This window comes from Ananas comosus, unplaced genomic scaffold, assembly GCF_001540865.1.
Source record: "Ananas comosus cultivar F153 unplaced genomic scaffold, ASM154086v1, whole genome shotgun sequence".
NCBI classification, from domain to species: Eukaryota; Viridiplantae; Streptophyta; class Magnoliopsida; order Poales; family Bromeliaceae; genus Ananas; species Ananas comosus.
The window spans coordinates 4382-22684 of NW_017893380.1; the positions used below are offsets into that span (position 1 = coordinate 4382).

An 18303-nucleotide genomic window follows, 5' to 3' on the forward strand; every position below is an offset into this window, starting at 1 on the left:
CCGGCCTCCATCTTTTCGCTTTGATCTGCCGACTGCTGCCAGACGACACCCTAATTTTATGCCGGACCGACAGAATTGTCTGCCCTGCGCAGCCGAGTGAGTAATTTCCTGGTCACAATACTTCTTCTCACCCCTGCTGCGGGCTGCTGCCCTCTCTGCTACCGACCCCAGCCCCCGTCCCTTCCCCTCCCCTCCCCTCCTTCCGGCCGCTCGCCGCTCGCCGCTCGCCGAACGCCATCGGAAGTCCCCGCTCGAAGAAGATCGGGTTCTTCACTCTTCAGAAATCAGAACCCTCCTCTGTCGCCTCTTCGGCTCTCCAACGATGGATTAGTAATCGGGTGCTTTTTTACAAACCATATACAAATCATATGAATTTTTATACATTAGTTTCTCTCTTTCTTTTAATATGGACGTCCTATCTTAATCTCTTTTTTGCTTGCTCAATTATTTATTTATTTTGGGGCATAATATAGTTTGATAATTTTTTTTTTACTTAATTAGCTTAATTTTATAGCTCTTTATTCTTATATTTTTAAGAATTATAAGTATTTATGCTAATAGCATAAATCTTGAGAGACAAAAAACACTTAATTTACTAGCCGAATTTTTGATCCCGAATTTTTAATTGCTGAACGTATAATATCCGTATAAATCACGTATCCAAATAATTGGTGAATCCATTTTTTGGTCGTATTTTTCAACGAATTTAAAAATTAGAAGACGAATTTTATTTGAATTATACCCGTACCGAATTTTTGTCGAATCCGAATTAACTANTTTTTTTTTTTTTTTTTTGTGTTATTGTTAGTTGTTTTATAATGCGGTAGGAATGTTAATTTTCTTAAAAAAATTAAAGAACAAAAAAAAAGATTTATTTAGGCATGGTTTAGTATTGTTGTTACTTTTTTAAAAAAATTTAAATGGAGTTTTTATATGAAATTGTGTAAAAAAGGATAGTGGATTTCTTACAATTCTTGTATTTAGTGTTTGTTTAATATAAAAATAAAAATTAGGAAGTAATTTTTTTTCACTTTGAAAATTTTTACACAAATTTTCAAAGTGAACAAAAAAAGAAGAAGAAAGAAATAGGACTTTTTTCTTTTTGTTGCTTAAGCAATTCACTATCCACTCTCTTATATAAAAATTCTATGGTAAACTTCAATTACTGCTCATGTGGCTCTGTTATTTGAAAAGTTTCACTTTACTATTTAAATATTTGCTAGTAAAATGCTATGTTTCCCTACTTTGCTGCCGTAGTTTGTAAATTATAATGTTTTGCTATCCTATTTAATTTTCACGTAGTAAACGAGAAAATTATGATGGAACAGAGTGTGACATACGCTAACCTAGACAACACTATTGAATTAAAAAGGAAGAAGAAGAAGAAGAAGAGTTTGAGAAGAGAATGTCTCCTCCCCCTCTCTCCTCTCATACTCTCCTTGCTCCCTCTTCAAACCCTCAACAAACCATGGTATATTCTCCTTTTCCCCACAATCCCTATCTCGTTTCTCCCTCCTCCTCCTCCTCCTCCTCCTCCTCAATTCCCAAATCCCCCTCTGTGCTATTTTTGCCCTTTTTTTTTTTTGACTTTTTTGGTGCATGTTTGGAGAGGAGAGCCTTGAAGTAGAACTAGCATTGACTTGTGGCCTCATGGAAACCCACTTGATCCAAATGTTAGATGATCTCTCTCTCTCTCTCGCTCTCTCCCTTGTTGTTGTTGTTGTTGTTTGAAGTACCCATTGACTTGAATCTTTGCTAGTATTAGACTTGAATCTTTGCTAGTATTAGATGTGAAGAAACCCAAAATAATCTTATAGCTAGCAAAAAGGAAAAGAAATTAAGGGGAAAAAAAGATTTTGATTTAGTTTGATTCAATGATTGGTTTTGTTTTCGATGTGCAGGTACAGGCATCTAGCTAATGAATTTGCGAGAACCTTCGGTTCGCCTTTTCATGTATTTTGCTCTTTTGTTGCATTGGTTAATGTTTGTGTCTGTTTAAAACTAAGTTTATGCCTCAAATTGGTGCCAAGATTTGTTTTTTGTGTTGTTGCTGTTGGAATTTTAGATGATTTGGGGCCATTGTTGAAGACTCTGAATGATTTGGTTATGAACAATATTTTTAGGGGTTATAGCCTAATTACTAATGGAGTGTCTTGTGCTGAGTGATTACTGTGCAATTGAAACCCTGATTGATGCTTAATTTGGGCTTTTAGATAAGCAGGGAATGCATTAGCAGTATCGATGTTCTTTTTATTATTATTATTTTGATTATTTTGTATTTGTGCTGCATCTTAATTTGGTGGTATTATGCAGAGGATTCAATCTTCCATGATTTTGAAGTTTATCTTGGGTTTGTTTTGGTATTTACTCCATATAGTGGTGAGCTTGGTGCATATTTGGTCATATGTGATTCAACAGTTGCGGTGCTACATCATTTCAAGTGGGTTGTTTGCAAAGTATCGAAATTTCTCTCTGAGCCGTCTTCGGTACTTGGCTGTCGTAGTGGACAGTCAAGAAGCTAAGCATACCGCGAAGATCAAGCAACTTCTGTCGTGGTTGTCGGCTATTGGTGTGAAGCATGTCGCCCTTTATGATGCAGAAGGTGACAATAATTGTCCATTCCTTTCTAAACATGCGTGTTATTGAGGCTAGTTGTATGTTCATACTATGAAACTTGTTAAGCGTAGATGAAAAATAAAGAATGACTCTATCGTGAATTTCACATGAATGCCTATTTGTCTTGGCTTCTAAACTGACTTCTCTAACTAAGAAAGTAGAATCTTTTAGATGCCAAGCCTTTGGCAAACTAAAAAAGTCTGGAGCTCTTGCTGTGTTTGGGGTGCTGCAATAAACTTTTTGACGCGAAAAATAGAAGCTCCAACATGAAGATTCTAATTCTTCTACAACATGAAGCTGTTCATAAAAATTTAATGGAAAAGCTCACTGTGCTTTTTCAAGCAGCTTTGCTCAAGGATCACTTTCGCAGAAACTGTAGCGAGGCCAAATGGGCTAAAATCTTGAAAATTTTATTATATTCCTTTTCTAATTATTTGCTTCTGTAGAGGAGGAAAACTTACTGTGATAGATGAAAGGATTACATACTATATAATCCTACTCTATAGAAGGCAATAATACACAATATCCTAATATAGATAAAATATATCGTAACAACAGACCCTTTAAGAAGTTAAGTAATATTGTTTTCCTGTGTAGGTGTGCTGAAGAAGTCGATTGATTTTGGTCAGACGAGATTGAGAGATCGAAGTGCGGGAACATGTCTTGTAAGTTGGATGACCTAGATTGCTGATTCCTTTATCCATGGCGTGATTAAACATGTTTCTCAACTTTCAAATTTTAAATTTTCCTGTTCGCTTTCATGATTAATCATATATGTTTTTGACATGTAGGATGGTGATGTAAACTGTGTAACTTCTCGTAATTATGAGGAAATGTCGATAGAGTTACTTTCTTTTACTGATGGTAAAGAAGGGATTGCCAAGGCAGCTAGCTTCCTATGCTCAGATCACTTAAAAAATGATTCTGACGGCTGTGGCAGAACCGAGACTTTATTCACAGAAGCCAACATGACTAAGGCTTTAAAAGCTGTAGGTGTGTTAATTGTTTTCATTCGTGTACTCTATTTTCACTTTAAACCTATTCTCTTAACCTTTGTGCACTTTAACATCGGAGCTAGGATGTTAATATCGCTGAAAATTCCTTGAATTTAGGTTATTATGGCCCAGAGCCTGACCTCCTCCTTGTCTATGGACTTGCCAGATGTCATTTAGGGTTTCCTCCATGGAGACTGCGGTATACAGAGATTATGTAAGTTTGTTATGGTTATTGAGTTATTTCTGTACATTTATCTAGTTCCCAAAAATATATCTAGAATAGTGGCCGTCATTGATTTTCCTATATTTTTCCTATTAACTTTTTTCCCTACGATTTTTACATTTTCAAAGGTTCTTATTTGTCCTTTTACTTATTTAAGAAGTCCTCTCTCTTATTTAAGACACTCATTACATAGACTTCTTTGGTTGGACACGTCTAAGTGGAATATTGTGGTACTTATTTGGGACAGCTAGATCTACTTTAGCATAGTGTATCTTTCTTTTATGTCTCGATGTGCAATTTAGTACCATATTACTGATTGTCTATTTTCTTTAATATATATTTTATTCTTTTACCCTTGAAGATTCACTAGCTTGAAAATGAAAGAAATTTGTTGATTAAATGTAACATCAGAAGCCTGATACAACTTAGAAATACAGCAATCAAACTGTATGTGGGGAAAATAGGGGAACCATGCTACTCACAACTTAGTAGTGCAGTTCATGGTTGTGGCTCAGAGCTTGCCATCGAATCTAGTGAGAATTTGTTTTTTTGTCATAGAAACTTGGGATCCTAGTTGTGCTTTACAAATAAATATGCTAGCATCCCAAGTTTATTGAAGTGTTCTTAGCTATGGAAGTGTTCATAGAAACTTGGGATGCTAGTTGTGCTTTACAAATAAATATGCTAGCATGTTCTTAGCATCCCAAGTTTATATTTTATTCTCCTTTTCACCTTTCTTCTTTTTTTTCTGTGTGTCTATCATATTCTTTTCTTTTATAATCAATCCTAGACTTAATTAGTTAATTGCTAATGGTTGTGTTTTTTATTCAGGCATATGGGGCCGCTGAAATCCATGAAATATATTTTTACAAATAAAAGAATGTGCTAGCTTAGCTATGGAAGTGTTCTTTTTTTGTATAGTTTTAAATTGGACTGTTTTGGAAAGGATGCCGGTTAAAATCAGGGTTTCTTTTTCTTCAAGTTGATAGAGCTACGAGTGGTAGATTACAAGTGAAGAATTTTACTATTTCAAAAACAAAACATTTAATTATGAAGAGTGAAATGTGCATAAATCTATGTATTCGTCATCAGTAACATATTGTGCATCGTCTAGGAATCTGACCGTCACTAACTGTCGCAGTTTCCAGAGGTTTAAAGAGATCAACACAAATACTTCTGTAAGCTTATTTTTGGAAACATTTGCTAACTGTTTAGTCAATCAAGAAATTTTCCCATTTCATGCATTCAATCGAATTTTCTGTCATTCGTGCTTTTTCAGAATTCCCTGATTCCTCTGTGTTTCGGTACACATGCCACAAAAGTTGAACCACTTTAGTTTTAAAACTACTTTATCAGATGCATCCTATAATCAAATAACATAAATCAATTTGTTTTCTCCGTTCTTACTTTAAGGAACCACTTTGCAAACCGAGAACTAAAAACCAAGTTTCTGTTAATTTTGCCAACTGAGCCGAACTAAATTAGCCAAAATGTTTTTGTTCGGTGAGGTAATACATTTATCTGATTCCTTTTGCCCTTCTGTTTATTTTGAGAGTAAACTAGCTGATCTAGGACTTAATTATGTAATCAGATTTCTCAAGTATCTCTTGCTGTTTGAATAAAAAAAAGGTTATGTTCTTCCTACTGAGAATGGTAGTGAAAACTAAGAAGTCCTAGAGTAGCCTAGAGAAATTAGAATTTACATTTGTAATCTGCGATAGATATGAATGCAGCAATTGCATATACTGTACATATCTAATGTAGTACTTCACCTTTCTTCTTTTTTTTCTCTGTGTCTATCATATTCTTTTCTTTTATAATCAATCCTAGACTTAATTAGTTAATTGCTAATGGTTGTGTTTTTTATTCAGGCATATGGGGCCGCTGAAATCCATGAAATATATTTTTACAAATAAAAGAATGTGCTAGCTTAGCTATGGAAGTGTTCTTTTTTTGTATAGTTTTAAATTGGACTGTTTTGGAAAGGATGCCGGTTAAAATCAGGGTTTCTTTTTCTTCAAGTTGATAGAGCTACGAGTGGTAGATTACAAGTGAAGAATTTTACTATTTCAAAAACAAAACATTTAATTATGAAGAGTGAAATGTGCATAAATCTATGTATTCGTCATCAGTAACATATTGTGCATCGTCTAGGAATCTGACCGTCACTAACTGTCGCAGTTTCCAGAGGTTTAAAGAGATCAACACAAATACTTCTGTAAGCTTATTTCTGGAAACATTTGCTAACTGTTTAGTCAATCAAGAAATTTTCCCATTTCATGCATTCAATCGAATTTTCTGTCATTCGTGCTTTTTCAGAATTCCCTGATTCCTCTGTGTTTCGGTACACATGCCACAAAAGTTGAACCACTTTAGTTTTAAAACTACTTTATCAGATGCATCCTATAATCAAATAACATAAATCAATTTGTTTTCTCCGTTCTTACTTTAAGGAACCACTTTGCAAACCGAGAACTAAAAACCAAGTTTCTGTTAATTTTGCCAACTGAGCCGAACTAAATTAGCCAAAATGTTTTTGTTCGGTGAGGTAATACATTTATCTGATTCCTTTTGCCCTTCTGTTTATTTTGAGAGTAAACTAGCTGATCTAGGACTTAATTATGTAATCAGATTTCTCAAGTATCTCTTGCTGTTTGAATAAAAAAAAGGTTATGTTCTTCCTACTGAGAATGGTAGTGAAAACTAAGAAGTCCTAGAGTAGCCTAGAGAAATTAGAATTTACATTTGTAATCTGCGATAGATATGAATGCAGCAATTGCATATACTGTACATATCTAATGTAGTACTTCACCTTTCTTCTTTTTTTTCTCTGTGTCTATCATATTCTTTTCTTTTATAATCAATCCTAGACTTAATTAGTTAATTGCTAATGGTTGTGTTTTTTATTCAGGCATATGGGGCCGCTGAAATCCATGAAATATAGCGCCATTGTGAAGGCCCTGTATGATTTTTCAAAGAAGTACCAAAACTATGGTAAAACCATTTGTTACTTTATTTGTACGTTCCGTACCCTTATACAAGAGGAAGCCTAATGCTTATTGTTTAATATTATCTCTTCTTCTTTAATTGCTTCATTATTCCGCCTGCGGAGGCACCAAGTTTCATGCTGACTACTGGCACTTTCGAGTTTTAATGAATAATCCCTTTCCGATCTCCTTTTCAGGTTCTTAGCTGAAATGCTGATATGATAATGATGAAGAGGGGCTTCAGTTTTATTATTCGGAATTTCTCTAAATTTCAAGAGGCCGAATTACTATTCAACTGGTTGATTTTTTACAGGAATGGCAGATGAATACTGCTTCTGATAGTTTTTTTCCCCCTTTTCTTATGTCATATTATAATTTATAATAGCTTCACAGAATCATAAGATACTAGTGAAGGCCCGCGCTTCGCGGCGGGAAATTTGCGTAAATTTTAAAATATTGTGAACAAATTTTTTTAATTTTAAATTAAATATAAAAATTATATATAGTAAATAAATATATATTTATAAATAAAATTAGATATATATAAATTAGATTTAAAATTTAAAATTTAAAATTTATATATAAAATTTAAAATTTAAAGTTGTAAAATTCTCTCTCTCTCTTTTCTCTTTTCCTGACTCCTCTCTCTCTCTCTTCTCTTTCTCTCCTTCTCTCTCTCTCTCTCTCTCTTTCCCCTCCTCCTCTACTCCCACCTCCTTCCCCGTCGGTGGTCGCCCGGCGAGCCCGCCCTGCTGCCGCGCCGCGCCCGCGAGCCCCTCCGCTGCGACCGCCGGCGCCGGGCGCCTGCGCCCGCGCGCACCCCGCTGCGCCCGCGCGCGCCCGCGCGCCTCCCCCGCTGTCACCGCCGCGGCCGGCGCGTGCTGCGGGGCGGGGGTGGAGGAGAGAGGAGAGAGCCGGAGGGAGGAAAAGTGTGGTGGGGGGGTGGAGAGAGCGGGGCGGGGGGAGGAGAGGTAAAGAGGAGTGGAGGGGGACCCGAACCCGCCGCGCGGGCGAGAGCCCCCCTGGCGGACCCGCACCCGGTGGGCGCGGGTCGCGGTGCGTTGGGGTGCGGGAGCCAGGGGGGTTTGGGGGCGTGGGGCGGCTAGGGAGAGAGGGGGGTGCGGGCTAGGGAGAGAGGGGCAGAGAGAGTGAGAGAAGGGGGGGGAGGGGGCAGCGTGGAGGTGCTCCTCTCTCTCTGTCTGCTCTCTCTCTCTATCTCTCTCTCTTCACTTCGCTCTCTGTCTGCTCTCTCTCCTCTCTCTCCCTCTCTTTCTCTCTCTGCTCTCTGTGGTCCCGCGAAGGCCTCCGCCAAACGCGGCGAGCCCCCGCTGTGCTCGGCTGGGCGCACATGGTAGGCCCCTCCCCTCTCTCTCCCTTTCCTCTTTCTTCTGCTCTCTCTCTCTCTTCCTCTGTTCTCTCTCTCTCCCCCTCTCTGCTGTATGCTCTCTCTCTCTCCTCGGCCAGAGCTGAGAGGGGAGGGAATTGCTGGGAGACGACGCTGGCGGGTTTTAGGTTCGCCTTTTATTTATATGTAATAAAATTAATATATATAAATTAGATTTAAATTTAAAATTTGAAATTTATATATAAAATTTAAAATTTAAAGTTGTAAAATTCTCTCTCTCTCTCTTTCTCTTCTCCTGAACTCCTCTCTCTCTCTCTTTCTCTCTCTCCCTCTCTCTCTCTCTCTCTCTGTCCCCTCTCTCCTCTCCCACCCCACCTCCTTCCCCGTCGGTTGGTCGCCCGACGAGCCCGCCCGCTGCCCGCGGCCGCGCCAGCGAGCCCCCTCGCTGCGACCGCCGGCGCGGCGCCTGCGCCCGCGCCACCCCCGCTGCCGCCCGCCCGCGCGCCTCCCCCCTGTCGCCGCCCGCGGCTGGCCCCGTGCTGCGGGGGGTGGAGATATAGGGAGAGACCGGAGGGAGGAAAAGTGGGGTGGGGGTGGAGAGAGCGGGGCGGGGGGGAGGAGAGGCTAAAGAGGAGGAGGTAGGGGACCGATCTCCGCCCGGGAGCGCGGGACGGAGAGCCCCCTGGGGCGACCCGTACCGCGTCTTTGACGAGCGCGGATCGCTGCATTCCTCTGCGTGGTGTGTGGGGAGCCAGGGGTTTGGTGGAGGGGGCGGCTAGGGAGAGAGGGGCAGAGAGAGTGAGAGAAGGGGGGGGAGGGGGGGCAGGTGGAGGTGCTCCCTCTCTCTCTGTCTGCTCTCTCTCTATCTCTCTCTCTCACTCTCGCTCTCTGTCTGCTCTCTCTCCCTCTCTCTCCCTCTCTCTCTCTCTCTGCTCTCTGTGGGTCCCGCCGAAGGCCTCCGCCAAACGCGGGGAGGCCCCCCTGGTGCTCGGCGGGCGCACATGGTAGGCCCCTCCCCTCTCTCTCCCTTTCTCTCTCTCTTCTGCTCTCTCTCTCTCTTCCTCTGTTCTCTCTCTCTCCCCCTCTCTCTGTATGCTCTCTCTCTCTCCTCGGGCAGAGCTGAGCAGGGGAGGGAATTGCTGGGGAGACGACGCGTGGCGGGTTTAGGGTTCGCCTTTTATTATATGTATAGATTTGATAAACAATGTAATCAATAAGATTCCGAGAAAATCCCACAGCTTTATAAACAATGTCGATCTTATCTTATATATATTTTTGTAATGCTTCGCGAGTCTTTTTACTTATATTACGATGCTTCTTGACATAATTACTAACCATCTGTTTTTTCAATTTTGAAAAATAATTACTTCAAATTAAATTCCTCAAATATTATCGAAATTTGGGACCAGCTCTGAAGATCAAGAAACCCTTGTGCAAAATTTTCTTTTCCACACTGAATATATAAATTTGGTCAGTAAACTTAAATGTCAGATGACAAAATAGTGTCAATTTGATAAATTTATAGTAAGTTTCAGGAGCATTTTATTCATTTTCGGTAAGTATTTGTAAAAGTTCGCAGCCCGACAGTGTAGTTTATCTGAAATGGGATTTCAGAGAGAGCGATTTGCTGCCACCACAACTTATCTTGATAACTATCAGTAGACAAGAAGGCTTAGAGCACCAAGGAAGAGAGCAAAATAACGCCGCAAATTTCTCCTGGACAAAATATAGACCCACAAAGTTGAACATAAATAAAGCGCATCTATTATGCGAAACATTTAGCTACTAAAAAAAATTACACTCGCAGCCTCTCACAGGCATTGTTTCTTTCTACATGTTAGCTTGAACAACTGAACTTCATATGAGATGCTCACATACGTACAAACTAGTCAGCATATGGATAAAAAAAAAAAAAAAAAAAAAAAAAAAAAAACTTTGCCATAGCATGCAGCACTGCATAACGAGATGACAAACATCATTAGTTTTTACAGACAACTGATTGATTCTATGACGACAGCGTCGACAGAGCAGGATATTTCCATATTCTATATACAAATCGGACTCCATATAGGAATAATTCTATTGCTTGTCTTTCTTACGATGGCCCGTGGGTTCTTAACCCCCCTTCCTTTTGCCCACCCCTCTTGAAGGGCCGAAGCAAAATCACCGCCCGTTTGTTGTTCGGCAAACCTCGGATAAGAAGGTCCGCCGGGTAAAGATGCAGCCGCCTTTCCAACCCTTTGGTGGCAGAAATCGAAATCGATGGCGCTTGACTCATCCATCGATTTTCGCTAGTATTAATCTTCATGTCTAAAATGACTCTTTGATTGGATTCTGTAAGCTTGGGTTTGGTCTCATTAAGATTAATTCCTTGATCACTCATCTGGTCCTTTTCTCGATCTAGTCTTGGTTTAGGCACTACAAATGGTACGGTCGGTTGCCAAAAGGCTTCCTGATTCACGTCCCGAGAACTGATTGTCTTTTCTCCCTTCTCCTTGAAAATATGATCTGTCTCCAAAAAATCACGAGTACTACTTTGTTTCACTATTTCTGGGTGCTTATCCTTATCCTTGTCCTGCTTTGAGTTCAAATGATACAAGTCGATTATATCAGCTTAGAAGGCTCAGCCGGGGTGTAGTTAGCGGGAAGCAAATCGTCCCAATTCTCCAACACTTCTTTGTAGACTTTACGAAGAGTGACCTCCGTGAGCCCCGTCACTTTGCATATCTCGGCCTGGGTCTTCCAGCTGGCATGCAAGGTATATAGCAGCTGCGGATATGCTGATTGGATTCCGACGTGTGCAAAACCACTTATTGATAACCACTTCTCCAATATGAGCAGCGAGTTCCTGAGATTTTACATGAGATTGTTTGACAAAAGAATATCACAAATATTAGATTAGAGAAAAATAAGTCATCATAGTCAGAGACAGGACATTGCACTTGAGCAGATTTATTGAGCTGGAGAAGAGTGCAGAACCTGGGTATATGAACTGACATCGAATTACTGTTGATAGGTTGGCTTAGTTTTAGAGCTTCTCCGAGTATTTTGATGTACTTGCCAATCTCTTTCTGAGGAAGGCTGCTTGCGGTAGAGATTTCCTAGTAATGCACAAGATATAAAAGAGAATTTAGATGGTTATATAAAAACATATATTGTTTATGTATAGTCATATATCTTTCGTGATTCTTAGCTAGAGTTTTTTTTAGATTTTATGGTTCTTAACAATCTTTTCCCAAGTTCTTTATGACTTTTCACTGTCAAATTGCTTAGTCAATATTCCAAACATCTAGTTGAGTGCACTAATTTTTACAGTATTGCTTCAATGCAGAGAACCCCTATCTGCCAAATACATATAAAAGCAGCCCCTAATAAAAAAATTTTTGGATTTCAAATATTCATCCATTTTGCTTTCAAGAGGAATATATATTTTGAGACACCAAGCTCAGTATGTTTACAATAATTAAAGAAGCAATGCCAAATCCAAGCAGTGTACCATGAAGATCATAAAAATGAGCTGATGATGTCCATTAACAATAGCTGCTGTATTTTAATAATTGCTAAGCTAACACAGCCGCCATAATCATAGAGCCTATGCTGAAATCTTATTTTTCTGTTTACTCATAATCATATAGCGTATATGTAACGTATCGAAACCCGAAAACGATAATCGAACTTTAATCAAATTGGTTAAAGTGTCGAGAGAAATGTATTGGTGAGTTCCATTTTGCATTCCAACATGTTTGGAAGGGCAAAAATGAGTTAAAGAGGTATTAGTATGAGTTTGGCATCGATCGGCGCGATATAGAGTCGAATCGGAGCCAAACCTGAAATCTGGAGCATTGTGTACCGGTACGCCATGATGGCTGTACCGGTACAGCAAGCGACCCGAGCACAGGTTGCTCTCGGGTTTGAGTCTGCGCGAAGGTGTATCGGTACGGGACCCGTGTACCGGTACACAACCTGCGAAACCGAGCGACCTTGCTCTCGGGTTTGGGCTTCTGCGCAGGCCCGTACCGGTACACAAATCCGTGTACCGGTACACAGGGGCTCTGGCAGCAGGGATAGGTCTGCTGCAGGATTAAAGTTGAGGAGCCTATATGCAAATGTCGCAACATGATATTTGGCCCACCCCTCTCCCATTTTCACAGCAAAACCCCTCTCCTCTCCTCTCCCTCTCATTTCCTCTCTTTCTCTCTCTAAAAGCTTGGGCTAGGGTTGGGAAAGAAGAAGAAGAAGCAAGGAGGAGAAGAAGAAGAGCTTGGAGAGGATCTTGTGGCTCTCCAACAAGGTGGACTTGGGTGAGCTCGTGGCATGGGTGAGTTCTTTTGCTCATAGAACTCTAGGGTTTGGTTTTAGACCATGGATTTTGGGATTTTGATCCTCTAATTATCCTAGAAACCCTCTAAAGGCATTGGAACACATGGAAACTTGAGTTCTTCATGGTGCTCCCATGGTGGATCACTAGGGCACCAAGTGGATGCCCTAGGGATGAGTAGAAAGGCTTTGCGATGGTATTAGAGAACTTCTTGGTAGATTCTAAGCCATTTTTAGCTTAGGAATGAGATCAATCCAAGAGCAAACCATATAAGGCTTGGTTAGGGTTCAAATTTGGGGCTTTTGCCCTAGAATTTTTCGGGGACAAATTGAACCCGTAGAAACCTAATTGGGGGTGTCCTAAAGGCGTGGGACAACTCCGTTTGAGGATACAAAAATGTTTAAGTATAGTTCGTGTATAAAGGGGCTAATTTAGCACTATTTGGGTTTTAGGGCGCAAAGTTCGACGTTCCTAACCTTCGGGAGACATCGTATTCTTCATCCACTACTTCATTAAGGTGGGTGGTGCATTCCAAGGATACCGGAAATCTCTTTATGTCTAAGTGTCATTTTTATTTGAGCATATGAGTATAATTGAGCATTATGCATAATAGGGTTAAATTGTAAGCTTCTTGTAGCATGATGTGCATTCAAATGCATGTTAAATGTTTGTAAGTTCGTGCGAATGATATTCCCTATGTATGCATGATCGTGACAAGAACCTAGAAGGGTTAGTAAACAAAAGTGACACCTTGACATAGATTTAGCAAGTGACATTGAGGAGTCTAGAGGACTTAGAAAACAAGTGTGGTATCAATGACAAAGAACAAGAATAAGTAGTGTACATGATACTAGTAGAGGTTAGAGAATGCAAGTAAATTGGGTTAATAACATTATGACATAAACACCTTAGAATTAAGGGTCACATGTACATGATTCTCCTTGAAGTCAAGGAATGGATTGAACTTGGAATCCTTACAGTTAAGGATTGATCGTACTCACCTAATAGTCCTTGCTCGAGGGCGGTAGCTCCCCCTCGGGCGATGTGCTCCGGAGTTGTCATCACTGGGTCGTAGCGGTTATCTCCCCAGAGGGCGGTCCCGTCGGGTTGTAGCGGTTATCTCCCCGACAATAGGGATTTGGGTTGGTGAGTTTGTGAGGGCGAAACCTACGGGCTAGCCATGAGATTGGGTAATGAAAGGTTAATCTTGCATTCATCATGAGCATTCTATCGAGCATAGTTTTATTTATCGTTCAGGCATATTAGCTGCATTTGTTAGTTGGTTATTATCTATTCTTTCTTCTATTATGCCTGATTAGACCTAGTGGGATAGTCGGCGTGGTTGGTTGCCGAACCCACTGGAAACTTTGTTGTAGTTCTCACCCCACTATTTCCACAGAGCCGGAACCGAGCGAGCCGGCAGATGATCGCGGTAAGGGCATCGTGCCCTAAGTAGAGACCGCCCGAGATGGATTTCATTTTGTAGTTGCATACCCTTTACTATCATCTTTTGTATTTGATGATTTTAGTATTATGAACTTGTTTTAATGAATGATGTAAAGGATATTTACTTTAAATGTCAAATGTTATATTTTGGGAGAAATGAGATGTAAAAAGAAATGAGCAAGGATGTGACAGAACTTGATTATAGTTGGATACATGTATGTGATTTAAATTTAGTTATATTACTTGTATATTGAATGGTTAATTCTTTCACCTTGGCTATTGCTTGCCCATGTGCAAGCCATTGTGTATGCTTCCGCTTATGCAAATTTGTACTCTATTGATACTTGTGTTGAGCCTTGGGCGGACGGGGGAAGCTCTGTCCGTTCGGTGTCTGTTTGACGCTCTCGAACCGGCCAAAAGGGATCGGGCTCGGGGCGTGTCAGTAAACAGAAATCATATAGCTATATAGACAATGGAGTGGGCTAAACTATCACAAACAAGTGAACAACAAAAGATCCCTACTACCACCAACCGTTACTCCGATTGGTTAAGTGCCCTGCTCCTAAATATGTCTCTGTTGCAAATCGTGCACAATTTAGGATATTTAGTTTTGTTAAATGTCTGTATAATTGATAAATAAAGAGGAGATTCAAAGTCCTAGTGCCTCCATTTACCTTTCCTGTACAATTCATAGGAAAGAGTGTTAGAGTGTATTTTATTACAATTGATTAGACCAGTGGGGTGCTTCTCTCCACAGTAGGATATGTAGGGATTTCTTCCACGTACATCTCTTATTTGGATTCCAGTAGGTATTACAAGGTTCCCTATAGTATGTCACAGTGATTTAAAAAGCGTGCCTCGGGCGCGTGCCTAGGTGCCTAGGCGCTAGGTAAGGTCGCTTGCGCCTGGGCAGCCCCTAGGCGGGCGACCTTACCCAGGTGCGCACCTCGTGCGCCCAGGCCCACGCCTATACTGAGGCACAAGGCGCGCTCGAAGCAAAAAAAAAAAAAAGAAGGGGCTGATGGGTTTGGAGTCTTTGGACTTTGGAGTCAACATCCAACTAACCCATTAAGTGTTAAAAAAAAAAAAAAAAAAAAAAACATGAGAAGCCCTGAAGTTGATCGGACTCCCTGAGGTTTCCGCTCGTCGCTCAAGCAACCATCCGCCATTATCTCTCTCTCTCCTTCTCGCTAGCTCTCCGCGGCGCCTCCGCTCGACCAAGTATCTCTCTCTTTTTTGCTCTGCAGCCTCCGCGCGATGTGCTTCGCTTGACGGCTCGAGCAAGAATCTCTCTTTCCTTCTCGCTCTCTTTCTTTCTTGTTCATTGCACATCGCGCCAAGCTGCCAACTCACATCGAGACTCCACTCAGGTGTGATCTCTTCCCCTCTCACACTATTTTTTAATTTCTCTTCCTCTCTCACTCTACCTCACGTTTTTTTTTTTTTTTTTTTTGCTTGTAAACACTAAACAGAGAGCACTCTCTCTGTTTTTTTTTTTTAAACAGTAAATACACAACTCTCTCTCTCGCTGTTTTTTTTTTCTTTTTTGTGTGAACAATAAACACTCTTTGTTTTCTTTTTTCTGTAAACAGTAAAGATTTTTTTTTTCGTAAACAGTAAAGACTTTGTTTTCTCTATTTTTTTTCCTTTTTTTTAACAGAAAACACACTATTTTTTTCTAACAGAAAACACTCTCTTTGCTTAGTTTTTTTTTAAAAAAAAAACAGTAACTTCAATGATGATAAGTGAATAAGTGATTAAAAAATTTTAAGTAATATAGGACCATTTGTCACTATTTCAACTTGGAAAACGACTAGTAAAAATTGTATTTTTGCTGAATTAGAAATTTTGCTGAAACATTGCTTATTTTTTAGATTTTTTTTCCATATTTGTTGAGTTCCAACTTGCTGTTGAATTTCTTGAATGGATTCGGAAGCATCCAAAAAAGACCTGCATGGAAGTTTGTACATTTAGTAGATCAAAAAATAAAAATGATCTTATATGTAATTTTTGTCAAAAAGTAACAAAAGGAGGAATTTACCGAGCAAAACAGCATATTGTTGGAGGCTTTCGAAATGCAAAAGCGTGCTCTAGATGTCCACCACATGTGAGGGAGGAAATCAAAGACTTTATGATTAAAAGAATATCGGAGAAGGAGCAAAATAATTTCATACCTGACTTTGAAGATGTAGATAACTTCAATGACGATGACAAGGAAAATGATGTTGAGGAATTGAACTTTGGAGGAAAAAGAACGCAACGCAAAAGTAGCGGCTGTAGCGTTGGTAGTAGTAAAAGTGCAAAAAAAAAAACCAAGACAAAAGGGACCATTGGATTTGTATTTCAATTCTAATGCAGAGAAGGTAGTTCAAGATAGAAAGGATGGAAAAATGAACCAAACTAATACCAACAAAGTTTGTAGGAAGGAGTTAAGACGAAAAGCTTCCAGAGATCTAGCAAAATGGTTTTATGATGCTGGAATACCTTTCAACGCTGCTACTTATGATAGCTTTACTGTGGCGATCGAATCCATTGGACGATTTGGCATGAAATCACCTTCTATGTATGAATTACGGGTTCCTTTTCTTCAAAAAGAGGTTCAAGAAATGAAGAATTTATTGAAAGGCTATATGGAGGAATGGGCAAAGACTGGATGTACTATAATGTGCGATGGATGGAAGGACGGGAGGGAAATGACTCTTATAAACTTTCTTGTAAATTCTCCGATGGGCACTGTGTTCATTGAATCTATTGATGCCTCCAATTACACGAAAACTAGAGAAGAGATGTTTAAGTTATTGGATAGTATGGTAGAGCGTATCGGGGAGGTCACCATTGCATTGATTTGATACTCGAGGACATTGGAAAAATGCCCGAGGTGCATAGAACATTGAAAAGGGTAACGACATTGAATAGTTATATTTATACCTGCACTGGCCTAGTCAACATGATGAAGCGTTTCACAGGCCAAAGAGAGTTGCTTAGGCCTGGCATTACAAGATTCGCAACAGCTTTTCTTACCCTTCAACGGCTACATAAGAAAAAGAGCAATTTGAGAAAAATGTTTACATCGGATGATTGGACCAAGAGCAAATGGGCAAAGGAACAAGCAGGCAAAAGTTGCAGCTAGCATTGTAATGATGCCTACATTTTGGACTAGTATTATTTTTATTCTTAAGATTTTCGGTCCTCTCGTGGGTGTACTTTGGCTAGTTGATGGTGAGAAAAGGCTAGCAATGGGTTACATTTATGAGGCAATGGATAGAGCGAAGGAAGCAATTGCAAAGTCCTTTAAAGAGAGAGAGGAGAAATACAGTGAAATATTCAGTATTATTGATAAAAGATAGGAATGCCAACTTCATCGCCCTTTACATGCTGCTGGCCATTTCTTGAATCCTAAATTCTTTTATTCAAATTCAGAAATCGTTAGAGATGAAGAGATTATGGCAGGTTTATATAAAGCTTTGCAAAAATTGATTCCAAGCGCTCAAGAACAAGTATGCGATCAACTAAGTGTGTATCGTGAAGCACATGAGCTTTTTGGAACTAATATGGCAATTCGACAAAGGAATACAAAGTCACCAGGTATACAAGTGTGTGGATAAGAAAAAAAATGCAGTCATTTGTATACATTTTTATTAATAGAATATTTGAATGAACAGGGGAGTGGTGGAAATTGTTTGGATCATCAACACCAGACTTGCAAAAATTTGCAATTAGGGTTCTTAGCCTCACTTGTAGTGCTTCCGGTTGTGAGCGAAATTGGAGTGTTTTTGAACAAGTTGCAAGATCAAATCATCTTATTTATTTAATACTTAAAACTTTATATTTTCTTTATTTCAATAAGGTTGTTTGTTTATTTTGCAGCTTCATAGCAAGAAAAGAAATAGGCTCACACAAAAATGCTTAAATGGTTTGGTGTATGATCTGACGAAGGAGAAGAGTATTCTTCATCAAGTGATGAACATGATGATTGATAAATGAAGACTAATTAATACTTTTAGTGTGGCCCATTTTGGCTCGATTGCTCCAAGCTTTGAGCCCTTGACCTTGAATACTTAGTTTCTATATGATGCCTTTTTGATGTTTTTTGGGTTGAAACTTGAAACTTAGGTTTTAACTCTTTATGCATGCTACATTGCTACTTGCCTACTTTTTGATGATCTTGTGCTTATAATTGGTATGTTTTTGACGTACTGTTAGTTTGTGCATTACTAGCTAGCTTCATACATGCCTTTATTTAGAGATGAATAGGTATGTTGTTCTCTACTTTAGTTCTTTTTGCGTGTGTTATTTTGTTTTTAGCATTATTATAATCATATATCTGTTGTTTAGTTCCTTTTTTTTTCATCTTTTTTTTTTTTTTTTTTTTT

General features: G+C 39.6%; 2 protein-coding genes across 12 annotated transcripts in view; one reads left to right on the top strand and one right to left on the bottom strand.

The window, feature by feature from the left end:
• The first annotated feature begins 219 nt into the window (after positions 1-219).
• LOC109705828 (dehydrodolichyl diphosphate synthase complex subunit nus1-like) lies at positions 220-7297 on the top strand. 11 transcript variants are annotated; one of them, XR_002214917.1, is made up of 10 exons: positions 785-1471; positions 1902-1953; positions 2314-2602; positions 3214-3281; positions 3408-3609; positions 3729-3825; positions 4949-5012; positions 5706-6052; positions 6746-6828; positions 7019-7297. XR_002214917.1 is itself a non-coding variant. In XM_020226605.1 (8 exons), exons 1-8 carry the CDS (start codon positions 1317-1319, stop codon positions 7024-7026), a joined length of 978 nt encoding a protein of 325 aa, XP_020082194.1. In that variant the 5' UTR covers positions 990-1316; the 3' UTR covers positions 7027-7297. The 11 variants fall into 11 exon arrangements, 4 of the variants coding, with proteins under 4 accessions (XP_020082197.1, XP_020082196.1, XP_020082194.1 ...); XR_002214919.1 differs by lacking the exon at positions 1902-1953 and adding an exon at positions 220-338 and having other exon boundaries at positions 1329-1471; positions 4949-6052; XR_002214916.1 differs by having other exon boundaries at positions 784-1471; positions 4949-6052.
• Positions 7298-9260: 1963 nt separating this feature from the next.
• LOC109705827 (plant-specific TFIIB-related protein 1-like) overlaps positions 9261-18303 on the bottom strand; it is a 58055-nt gene continuing 49012 nt past the window's right edge. Inside the window, 3 exon segments of the mRNA XM_020226603.1 lie at positions 9261-10903; positions 10905-11014; positions 11109-11267. Of these exon segments, the coding sequence (XP_020082192.1) occupies positions 10771-10903; positions 10905-11014; positions 11109-11267 (402 nt within the window). The 3' untranslated portion in view covers positions 9261-10770.